Source organism: Monopterus albus, unplaced genomic scaffold (assembly GCF_001952655.1).
Source record: "Monopterus albus unplaced genomic scaffold, M_albus_1.0 scaffold85.1, whole genome shotgun sequence".
NCBI lineage: Eukaryota > Metazoa > Chordata > Actinopteri > Synbranchiformes > Synbranchidae > Monopterus > Monopterus albus.
In genome coordinates this window covers 626,186-638,972 of record NW_018127965.1, presented here as the reverse complement: position 1 = coordinate 638,972, position 12,787 = coordinate 626,186, and the positions used below count along the sequence as shown (strand labels likewise).

General features: G+C 43.2%; 1 protein-coding gene across 1 annotated transcript; it reads right to left on the bottom strand.

Annotated features, from left to right (window-relative positions):
- Positions 1 to 6: 6 nt before the first annotated feature.
- On the bottom strand, positions 7 to 11,253 carry stk17al (serine/threonine kinase 17a like). The gene is made up of 7 exons (XM_020607306.1): positions 10,842 to 11,253; positions 7,289 to 7,501; positions 2,743 to 2,887; positions 1,857 to 1,983; positions 1,712 to 1,760; positions 1,233 to 1,412; positions 7 to 493 (listed from the first exon to the last, which is right to left on the bottom strand). Exons 1-7 carry the CDS (start codon positions 10,952 to 10,954, stop codon positions 214 to 216), a joined length of 1,107 nt encoding a protein of 368 aa, XP_020462962.1. The 5' UTR covers positions 10,955 to 11,253; the 3' UTR covers positions 7 to 213.
- Positions 11,254 to 12,787: the final 1,534 nt, after the last annotated feature.

Genomic DNA, 12,787 nt, shown 5'->3' with positions numbered 1-12,787 from the left:
ACACACACACACACACACACACACACACACAGAGGTATCAAACTACACACAGCTCAGCTCACAGACTTCACCACAGAAGAAGTGGCCAGCAGCAGGCATACAGCATGACCCTGAATCAGATCAAGACCAAAAAGCTGCAGGGCTCGCTGGCTTTCAACATCTGTTCTGTGGAGTTTAAATTTCTTGAGTCTCTCTCCACCTCTAAAGCATCACTCAGCAGATCAGCTCCTGCTGTATGGGGAAGGGGGGCTCGCTGAAGGAGAAGGTCTTACGGCCTGTCTTCAGCTCACCTTGACCTGGGCATGTGAAGTATGACTCAATCAAGTCCAGCTCGGGGGAGGGAGCTGGGCTCTCGGGCTCCGACTCGGACTGACTAGTCTCTGGCTCGTCCAGAGAGGAGGCTGGCCTGGTGTGGAGGTGCGGGTGGGAGTGGGGATGGGACAGCGAGTTCAGCCAGGGGTGGCGGAGGCCTTCTTCTGCTGTGGCTCTCTTCCTGCACACACAAACACAATAACGCTGTGGATGACTGGAAATTCCCAGAGTTTACATAAGTAATGGATCGCCTGGATCTTCTGATTCACTCAAACCATTCTCTTATAGATGTCAGCCTTATTTCTTTTCAACATTTGGTTTGTAAGACCACAAGAAAAAGCAATTTTTGCTCTCTAGGTATTTTCCCCTCCATCTCTCACCGATTAGTCAAACACTGAGGTATCATCCACTTTTTCCCTACCCCACCACTAATCTGCTGCAATGACTGCCTGGAGTTTATGGCTCCAAATGTGAGACAGGAGGGTGCTGCTACTTTTCATGTATAAACCGACGTGACAAATTAAGGGGTTTATGCTGGAGCCTTCAATCTGATTTAGGGTTAGAGTTTAAGGTCATCATGAATATGGTTACATAGCTCGTATTGGAAATCATTTTAAGCTCAACTGTTCTTTCAACATGGTGACATTTAAAGCTGATGCATCAGTGTCTAGTGTAATGTAAACCAAATAATCTGATATGTTTAAATGAGGTGAGCTTTTAACCACCATTTGCATAAAAGGAAATGAGTTCTCGCCTACGTGACGTAAATCTTGTTACCACACACTCATTTAGTTGAATGCGCTTCTGTGAACCTGACTCACATCCTTGGTGTGTAAATCTGCTCAAACCGACGCAGATGGTAACTCGCCGTTTTAGCCATAATCAGAACATCTTATCATTATTACTGTAAATGGCCTCACCTGGGGTTTTTAACCAACAATGACTTGATGAAGTCAACAGCCAAGGAGGAGATCCCCTCAAATGTGTCTTGTGAGTAGTCGATGTTGACTTGGGAGATGTTAAGAAATGTCTCCTGCTTGTTGTCACCCAGGAAGGGAGATTCGCCTGTGAGCATGACATAGGTCAAGACGCCGATACTCCTGGCAGAGGGGAAGGAAGGAGGTTATGAGGCAATTTGTCTCCTTTTATTCTTGTGACACAATATAGCACAACAGTTTTGTCTGTCTTCCACTGTGCTTAGTCATTAATTAACTGCGAGAATGAAGCAACGACCTTTTGGTCAAAGGTTTGGACATAAAACTGTCCGCACGTTAGGGAGGTGATGTCACTGACTCAAATATATCTTTATTCCTAGAGGTAAGAAGATACTAAATAAGGTCTGCATGGCATCCACTAGAATAGGTGGAAAAGGTCTCATTAACCACTGTAGAATACTCACCACATATCTGTAGCAGTGCTAATGGGCTCATAGCTCAGGATCTCTGGTGCTGCAACAGAAAAAAATACATGGCCCCGTTTAGTCACAATAAAGAATGTTCAAACTGAAGAGGAAGAGGTGATTCTGAACTGAAGGCAGGACTCACCTACATACTCTGGGGTACCCAGGATCTCCCTGACTTCTGTGATGTTGTCCATGTGTCTGGACAAGCCAAAGTCCACAATACGAATATCCCCCAGAGGTCTGGCACTGGTCAGCAAGATATTCTGGGGCTAGAAAGGACACACACATAGATTAAATAGGAGGTACGTTACATAAGGATTCAAGAAGAGACTGGATATCTGAGCTCATTAATAACACATCAGTGTGAATGAGTTAAGGCATCTGAGGTAATTGGTCCCAAAAGGATTTGGGCTCAGGGGTCCTCTGAGCTCAGATCATCCACTAAGCATAGTGGACCAGACCAGACTGGAAACAGGTAGGATATTCCTGCCAACTACTTAGATGGCCCCATGGTTTGTGTGCGCAGATGCCATAGTGTGCGTACAACTGTGCTGAATTCTGGGTCAGACTGGCTGAATGCCAGCGCTGGTTGGAACGCCTGAGATAAACACAAGGCCATCGAGCCTAGGCCACTGAAATCTATTAAACCACAAGTGCAACTTGAGTCACCTCTTGAAACACTTAACTTCACACTACCTTAACATACACCATAGATTTGGTGTGTAATTTAGAACACATGCAGTTTGTTTTGTTGCTTATTCACTTTTAAAGAACTACATAACATGTCATAAGAATCCAGATCCTTTTTAAAGACACAGCCAGAATGAAAACCTCAGTGACCACTGCCTTGTTACCTCAGGGCTCATTAAAGAAAACATAACTCAGTAAGGTTCCTTTACCAGCTGATTCCTCATGGGAACATGCTCATGACACACTGAATGAAGTTGCATAACAAACACCACATCTCCCTCAGCCTAACACTTTAGAGAATACACAGTCCTATATTGTCATAATCTTTCATTACTTACTTTCAGATCCAGATGCACCACGTTGTTTCGATGCAGGAAGGCCACTCCACTCAGGATCTGCTTGGCCAGCCGGGTCACGTCTTTCTCTGTGAAGGCCTCGTCATTATCAGCAACACACTGGTTGAAGATTTCACCACCAGCGGCACTGGAAGGAAAATTCAGAAAACAAAACAAGGATAAGATGGGGGGGAGCTGTATATGAATTGATCATTCATTTTAATTTGTCATAATGAAATGTTCTCTAAACTACACATGCGCCCTTCCTCCCTGTTTGAATCGCACAAGTTGATAATAGCAAACGCCAATACATCCCATTAGTACAAGTTTAGTGGACAAACCCAAACTCATTTCCACTTTCTTTGAAATTATTTAACAGCCAGTCTGTTCATTTGTGTACTTTGGATTGAGGAAAAGTCCATCCACATCTACAGGCAGCAGAGATAAGAATGGTCATATAAGCTTACAGCAGGTTCAGATAAGGCCTTATACAGCAAGTTAACTTTCCATATCAAACAGGGAAAATAGCCCCAAAATGCTTAAATTATAAAAGGAACAGATCTTAGGCTATGAAGACACCAGAGAAGCTGCATAAAGGGCGGCAGGGGACTAGTGTCTGGTAGGTAACTACTGTATGAGCCCAAGCCTGCATAGTTCTCTACTAACAACTTACATGCAAGGGATTATCTGTTTTTGGACTTCAGTAATTAGACAACCTAACGGTGAGAGTCCCCCCCGCATGGTCCTGCTACGCTTTTGTAATAAGATAAAATGCAGCAGAGAAATGGTAGAAATTATCTTGGATGCTCTATTAGTCAGATCAATGCCTGAAGCTGACAGTTCACCCCAAAAAACCAAAACCATGTGTGGGGGATTTAGATGATACACATGCTTTAAATCTTCAGAGGAAAACTTTGTGACCAGGCCCTGGGCATATCTGTTACATAACCATCCAATCCAATGTTAGCCTCATAAACCTGTACTCTTTACTGTCCTCAGCTGTGAAAATAGCACCCATGTTTTGTTGGATATTGAGGATATCCGCCATTGGTCCCCTCTCTAATCTTTTTTTGGCTCCTAGCAAAACAATGCCACCTACCCTGTTGTTGCAATCGTGCTCAAACCTATCAACAACTCCCTAACAGTTTAAGAACAGTTGACACGTGAAATGAAACTTTCAGTCCGTTTACATCGTTCTGCACATGTATACCAAATGGTATTAGTGTTAGTGTTTTCATTTGGGAGAGGAAATGAAAGACATGAGTGTGGTCTGGCAAATGCTTTATTAAATGAAAACTGCACTAGAAAAAAAACTCCATGTCCTGTACTGAGCTGGTGTGATAGAGAATGAACTTGACCCATTATATACAGTACCTGTCTGAACAATTAAAGACCTAACAAAGTATTTTTCACTAGCTTCACCGAGCTGTCAGCAGAGCGCCTGAGAGGATTTAAAAGCTCGATAAAGACCATCTTGTTTAAGTTCAAAATGCTGCATGCGTTCCAGCCAGGCACTTAAGAATGATCCGATACTTCCCTGAAGTCCAATTATTCAAACATGTACTAGGTGTAAGCAAACTGATTCTGGATTAGCATTGGTTGGATTTGTGTAAATTATGTGTGTGTTGATATCATTTGTTTCTACATGTTTTGAAAGAATAAATCAAATCAAATATCGTCTCTGCACTGTCCCACCTTCCAAGAGGGTTAATGTACTCACTACTTCAACGTGTGGGCAGACATCCTCCCCTGCACAAACCCGCAAGAATAACCCCACTGTAATCAACATGAGTGAGGGCACAGAGAAGCTAAACAACTGTTTGAAGACTAGAGCTGAGAACAGATGAGCCTCCTCATAGTGGTTTCATTTGGTCAGAGTCCTCTTGGCTGACCACTAAGCTGGGCACCACTGACGTCACCCTGTCAGCCAGGTTTAATAAACCTATCCTGTCTGTTGGCTGAATTTTCTGCACAGCATGTGTACAGTCCAGTTAAAGACCGGTGAAGTCACTGGTGTTCTGGGCTACATTACAAGAAGGGAAGATATTGAAAGTAAAATTTACATTAAACATGGCACTGCTCTTTAAAACAAAGTATGCTAGAATAGGAAATGAAAAAAAAATTGTGAAATTCAAGCCATGCCATAGAAAAAAAGGATTATGCAGTTGAGCAAAAATCTCTCCTACAGTGTACTTCAGTATACCTGAAAAGAGAAGGCTATAAAGACGTATGCTTCATGGAGAATTCATCAACTTTAATGGTTTTAGCTACTGTGCACAAAATCATTTCAGAGCTTAGAGGTGATGCACGTACTGACGCATGATAGAGCTATACTTTGAAAGAATTCAACTTCTTACTTGCATTTCTCTGACATTACCATAAGGATGTGGTTGTGGCTACAAGAAGTGTATGTGCGTACACAACAGTTTATACCAGCGCGGTCCTGTGCTACTTTTTGGAGCCTTGCTTGCTGCTTACATTTAAACCCACAGGAAATGGAAAATGGTTTGCAATTCTTGAAACTCAAATGGAGGTCAGGCAGTTTGGAGATGGAGATGCAACTTTTCATTCGCCAAGAGTCTCATTGTGAACGCTCCTGCAGCTAAATGTAGAGTACAACAGATTTAGCACTTTAAGTGCTAAATACTGTGCATGTACATATATTGTGCTTCATTACATGCTCAGAGACATCTGGTGCCACTGCATTTGGCAGCCAGAGAGGAACTTTTAGACCAGTGCTGACTGACCCCCTGCTCTGTTTTCTCTGCAGTCATGCAGCAGTAACCTATGGTGCTACTTCCCTTTTCACACTTCAGTCAGGGGGGCAAACATAGCACACTCACCACCTCCCTGTGCCCCCTGCTGCTAACTACCCTAATTACAGGCTGTCATTACAGTGGTCAGGGGACACTTACTACATACTCCACATTATTTACAAAAGACCAGAGTCAGACAGCCAGGATGAACTTTCTACGGTAGGTCACTGAGCCAGTAGCTCATCTCAGCCAGTTCACCTGTATGTTGAAATCAGTACCTGAGAAATGAGCAATAAGTCCTCACAGTAAGGTTTATCTGACTCATTTGAAGCCCTATATTATCATTCTAATGTGGCAGTTTTGCCACATTGGTATTTAAAGTGACAGTTCCCACAGTCTAGTAGCGTAACAAGAGAATGAGATATAGAAGCCTACACTGAGACGAGCAAACCACAGAGAGGGAGACAGAGAGAGAGAATTTCCATTTAAAGGCAGAGCTCAACTCACAATAGTGCAAGGCTGTGTATTTGAAGCATGTGTGTTTTGAGGTGAGAAAGGCTTGCAGACGTAGCTGTATTCTCAGCAACTGGCACATTGCATCCTGTCAGCTATTCCTGTAAGCCAGGGAGTTTTTTTTTTTAATTTATTTTTGCATTTGTTGTCAGATCTGATAAAATCTCACAATTCACATGAAAACACAAATGCACTGACATTTTCATGTAAGGCTGTGTTCAGACTAAATTTCAAAGGTGTTAAAAAAAAAAAAACCCTGCAGCTCTCCCCATTTATTTCTATGGAGGAGTGCGTTCACTGCAGCCGGCACCAGCACCGCAGGGGCTCTGGCAAAATGACAACTGTACACTGCGAAAAAGTTGATCTGGTTCACCTTTCACCACACCAACCAGTGACATCATCTCGCAGAGGCGCTATGCTGACCAATCATACACAGGGGACAATTGGGACATGTACGCTCATGGGAAGAGGACTCTTTTGTTTGCCTTGTTAAAGTGTGCATTCAGTGCTATTCACTATTGAATTTTGGGTCAGGGTTAATGCACCATAACGACACGCCGTGCATTTTTGTTAGTACTTGATATTAAACTGTGTTTTTTCAAAATCTATCAATACCCACACACTGGTGGTAGAAATGATGCTAAGGTAGAGTAGGGTACGTTAGCGGCATAGCTAACCCCCCAAAAAACAACAAAATCTCTTGGGCTGGTATTGTCCACACCTACAACACTCCCCCTGCAACCCCTCACTCCGCTGACCTAAGCAGCCCCTTGCGTTAAACACAGCAGGGAGTTGCGTTTTTACCAGATCAGTCTGAACACTTGCTAAAGTACAGGATGTTGCATGATGTACATGTATAATTTGTCAGGTTTTCCTCAATCAAACATTTCTCCAAACAAACAGAACAAATCTTTGCTTATTAAACAGAAATGAATGAACATGCAGGAGAGTTTTCTTGCCACTTTGGTGCTCCGAAATCTCTCAGCCATTCCGCATGAGGAAAAACTCCAGTGATGGAAAGTTTCAAGTAAGTGATGATTAAAGGATTTTCACCTTCCTAATCAGAACCTAATCATTTCACCCTAGTTTTCCTGGCATACTCCAAATGCTAGGAAAAGTGAGGAACGTTTTAAAGGCCATTAACTGAACACTTTTGGCTTATATCAGTGTCGGTGCCAGCCAGGGAAAGGTGCGTGCATTAGAGTTTGAACACAAACTTTGGAGTGACAGACAAAGCTGTGGCTATTTAAAGGCCTTTGTGTATTTCTGTAACGTCTTACCACTCTAGAACAAGGATGATTTCAGTGTCAGTTTCGTAGACCTCATGCAGTGCCACAACATAAGGGTTTGCCTTGGCTGACTCCAGCATAGCGATCTCATTCAAGATGTCCTTGCGGCAGTCCCCGCCCTTCCGTCGTTTTCGCAGGAATTTGGCAGCGTACTGCTGCCCTGTCGCCTTCTCAACGCACTTCTTCACCACCGCAAACTTTCCCCTGGGAGATGAAGATGGCAGAGAGTGAGAGAGCGATTAGTGATGAGGCAGAAACATCACAACCACATTGCTGGCTTTTCAAACAGATTTGGTCAGAGAGTGTTCTGTTCCATGTCCAAGTCACCAAAAGAACTACAGGATCAAGTTTGGGTCACTTGAAATGCAGCAACTGAATGGCTAAAATTACTGGACATACTCATGAAAGCTAAACTGCTATGATTATAGTGCAAGACATGTGGAAAAGCCCACCAACTGGCCATAAGTGCAAACACTCTAGGCAAGATACAGAGATAAGAAGTTAAATAGCATCACTCAAAAATACAGATGCTGTTATTGACTACTGATATGCTCAGCTGAGGAGGCGTTGTCAGCCATTAGATTGAGATTTACCCTGTTCTCCTTGTTTTTTTTTAAGCTTTCTGGAGGGTCTGACCGGGCTGATAAGGCTGACAGTTTTGGCAGGAGCTGCTGAACAGCGGGCAGAGACCTGATAAGGCTTATGGCACAGAGAGCCGCAACGGCTTTTTCTTGCTGGAAACCGCTGATAAAATGAGATTTAAACAAAAACATCTACCTTCATGACGTCATCACTACAACTCATTTTTCTGCATACACACCGATTTATATAGGGTGCTAAAGGTCACCCGTGGGTGTGGGCAGGATGTCCGACGTGTGCATAATTGTCTGTCTGTGTCAAGCCGACCACAATCAACAGCTGTCCTTTCCAGGCTGATAATGAGGCGTTGTCCGCTTCCTTTTCTTCACAGCTGACAGCAGTATGGACAAATGAATTGTGTCAACGCCGCCTCTGCCCAGACCCTCGGCTAAAGCCTGTTTCTCCTTTGACCAACGTACAAAAGCTGACCAGTCAGCTAACACAGCAGCCCCAAGACCAGGACCACCCACCTGACTGATATTGGGTAGGCCGTGCATGGGGTCACTGCTGTTACAGTCAGTTTGGAGCCTAAGCAGCATGCCAGAATGGACACTATAACCTCCACATCTATATATCCAACTCACTGAGCTTCACAATGCACATAGACTGCAGAAGACTTACAAACAGTGACTGCATGATGTGAAAACATGAGTTGACTTGGACAAATCAAAATTAAATGGCCAATTCAGAATAATCCTTTTCCAGTCATTTTCCCACACAGCGTAAAGCTCCAAGTCCACTGTTCTGCAGACCAAAAACAGCAACTGTTCTGGCTGGAGCCTGGTTCTGTTTTGGTTGCCACCCCAGCCACTGTGAGGCTTGTCCTCTTTTGCCTTTCGCCAGTTTCTCAGAATGGCAATGACATATTGTTCCGAATGAAAAGGCAAAACCCATCAGAGTCTTTTCAGCCTTAATTAGCCAAGTTCAGAGCAGTTCACTGTGGGCTGGGAACTACATATGGAAAGAAAAGGAATGACCGCTGGCCACAGAAAGGAGCAACAGGAGGCCTTTTTAAAGGCTGCCAACAGGTCAAAGGTTATTAAAGATGGCCATCTTCCAGCCAGCCACATTCATGCTCAGAACTCAATGGTCATACTGGTCACACTGTAGTGCTTTGATGCAATATTTTACACATTAGGTTTATTTCCTTTTTGTGTTAAAACACAGTTAACTCAGCTACAGTAGAAAAACCTTTAACCGAACCATGACCAACACTCATGAGTCTGTTCCCACAAATACAACTATGCTGATCAAACAGCTCATTTGCAGGATTTGTCCTCAGTGGAATCTGTCTGAAACTAGCCTGCCATCAATCATCAACTTTGCTGTGACATAAAACTAATTCTTTGCCAGGACTGTAGATGATGATAATTTGATTGAGAAACTGGCTTCCCATGGAGTCTGCATTCTGTCTCCCTCAGCAGGGCACTGACCCATGTCTGAAGTGCAATGAAAAAATGACAGCTCTCATTTGCCTACTTCACAGACACGGTGAGACACAACAGGAGTTTCTCTTCCTGCATTTTGAGTTGGCCACATTTTATTATGCACACTTTCACAGGGGCCCATGGTTTGTAATGCAAAGCTTGATGATGGTCTAGATCCCTCCTAATGTACAGACTATATAGCTGGTCTCCTGGCATGCAGAGGGACATGCATTCCTTTGCTTATGAGGCTTGATCTCAGGATGTTGTTGGTTTGGACCCATAAGAGGGTGGGGGGTTGTGGGGGAGACGGGTGGGAGAGGAGGCATTTAGAGGCTGCTATGGCCTAAAACTCAACCAAACCTATTAGCCTCAAGCTAACCCCCCATAGGTTTTGGCTGCTGTCCCATGTGTCTGACAAGAAAAACTGTCAGCTGCCAAGTGCCTGCTGCAATGGACTGGCTACCAGCCTATACTACCGCAGTGCAGATGGAAAAAAAAACTTCACAGTGAAAACTGGAGTTATAGCAACAGATGCAGAATTGGCACAAATAGATCAGCTGTTGCGTTAAGTGGAACCCAAGAAGTCCACTGCAGTTCCTTATCTAAATTCAAAATGCTTTTTGGGAAAGTCATTTTGGCTGGCATACTGTGGAATTCCCGCTTACATATCTTTGGAATATGCACGTCCAGATATCTGTCAACCTACCCCACACAAGGCTGACAGTAAACAATACATTTCATGCTGAATCACTTGAGCAAACAGGTATGCAACAGGGCAAGTTAACAATCCTTTAAGTCTATACAATCACTTAGTCTGCATAAAGAATATTTAGCAACATACCATGAAATCTGTAATACTATAACAAATTGGTAGTGAAGTTGAGCTAATGGCATTTGAGGACGTTTACATTTAACCACAACATCAACAGAACAACAACGTGGGGTTTTGAAATCTAGGTAGTAATATCATGTTTTCAGTATTTCTTAAAGCAAATCTATTTATAGAGCACATTTAAAAACAACTTAAGTGCTTTTCAAATTTCAATAAACGGTACAAAGATGGCAGACATACTATAAAACAGTGAGTCTACAACTTAGATTTAAAGACCCTCCTTTCTGGCACCAGCATTGCCAAGCTACCCGTTACTATCTGCCTCATTTTTTAAACTATTGGATCAGAAAGTCGAAAACTTTTCAGCAACTTTCAGACAAAGATGCACAAAAGCGCATTCCTGGTGCCAAAGCGCGTCTCCATCCGCGTCTTTCCTCGTGATGGAATTCGGGATTAGAAATGATCAGTTAACATGCTTCCCATTATCACGTGCAAAGAGCAACTCCAAAATGATTATACGATTTGCATAAACTTGTTAGTATTCTGTAGGAAAACGCAGCACGCCAGCACAAGAACAAAGTCGGCACAGGGATTATTTTTTCCATCAATGAACGCTGAAGTCTTTTCGTGCCACAAACAAACTCACCTGCCCAATTCTTTGCCGACCAACTCGTAATTGGCTGTGAAGGGGTCGGTTCTAATCCTCGTGTGGATTTTTGTCAGCATTCCGTTTTTGCTCATCGTTGCTGAATCTATCATTGAAGTCGCGATTGAAGGGAAATAATTTCTTCTTTTTCGAAAAATAGACAACAATGACGATTTTCTGATCCGGTCAAGTAAAAACTCGCATGATAAATAAAAAGGTCGATTAGAGGTACGAGTAACAGCAGGTGTGCCAAACCACCAGGAGGTAATCCAGGTTAAGCGTGTCGCCAATGACAGGACGGTATCCTCCGAGAGTGCAACACAGTCGATGCGGTAAATTAGTTTGTGCGCTATTACGCACTCCTGACAATAAAGTCCATGTCAGACCCAGCCTCCACTACCGACGCTCAGCGGTGGAAGCCAATGAATGCGATGAAGAGGGCGGACACAAGCTGCCAGTCAATTGGCAATGGTGCGTTCAAGTCACGGGAGGTTATTAGTGCAGATACACAACATAAAAACATACGATAATAACATTATGACAGTGATTGAAAATGAATCCTCCTTCTACATATAATAGGACACAAATATCAGTGTAAACGTGCTGATACTAGTGTGCACATAATCCCCTTGTGATTTACAACAGTTTATTATGTAAGTTTACATTTGTCAGCCTTAAGGTGTAGGTAGAATAATTAATAAGCCATTAACCTCAACCTTGACTGTACATGATTAATGCTTTCCCTCCTTAGTTCTAACCCCATATTATTTACTCCTGTAGTACTGTAGATACATACAGAGTCAACAAAACACATATGCATACACATACACTCACAGACATTTTCAGCATGTTTATTTCCTGCTACTTATTCTGGGCTTGGCTGAGCTACAGTTGAAACTTGACTTTTCCCACACAGCGCTGAGTCATGACTATGAAGCTGGGGTATGAAAGCTTTCTGCACTGATTTGTCTGTCTGATGTGAACCTGTGTGCCATTAAAGAAGAATTCTAAGCATCCCATTTGACAACTTGTCAGTTGGAAAGTGCTGTGATGTACTACAGGTGGTTTTCTTTCTTCTCAGTTTGCTACAGTATAAGTCAGAATTAAAGCACATACTAGTGTGACGTTAGCCTGTAGCCAGGATAGTGAATGTAAAGACAAGCCCATGAGGAAAGTCTGGTATGGGCATTCACGGACTGCAGTAGGGTCTGGGTGACAATGAACTGAGCCCCATGGGAAATGTGTCACTTAAGCTCCAGGGGCTTGCTGAAGCTAAAACTGTGAAACTGTGAAGTTGTCAGATCAGAAAGACAGAGGCCTGGGCTGACCCCAAGCAAACAAAACAGCACACACAACCACAGCAGCTGAGAGTCCGTCCCAGACAATAAAGGAACTGGTGATGGAGGCTGTGGTTTAGGAGCTCCGTTTGCACATCTTATAAAAAAAAACATATGAGACATTTGCCATGTTTAAAAGCATTGATGACCTTGTGTGTGAGCTAAGAAGTCAGGCTCATGCTGGATAGTCACTGCTGTCTAGGGCTATTGCTAAGAATGATTATCATTGCTAATTATTTTTTAGATTGTTATAAATATCTGTGGATCAACAAACAGGTTAATTGGCAGTTTTTCCAGCAATCTTGACACCATGTTAGCAGGTGCATACATCCCTAAAGAAGGGAGAGACTCACATCGCCCAGCATTTTTCATGCTCCTGTGGTAAACGAGGAGATGAGTATTTGTGTTGCCCTGAGGGAAGGGAGGGGAAGGAGTGACAAAAAAAGAAAATGATAGGATGACAGTTTCATGGTCCATGGCTGAGGACATTGCTAGTGGTTGGTCACATGCCCTACATAGCACACAGAGAAAGATTTGTCTAAAGCTAATTTTGTTGCCACAAACAGCAGTCAATGTAAGAGACCCATTGAGAGCAGACATTCCTCAGGC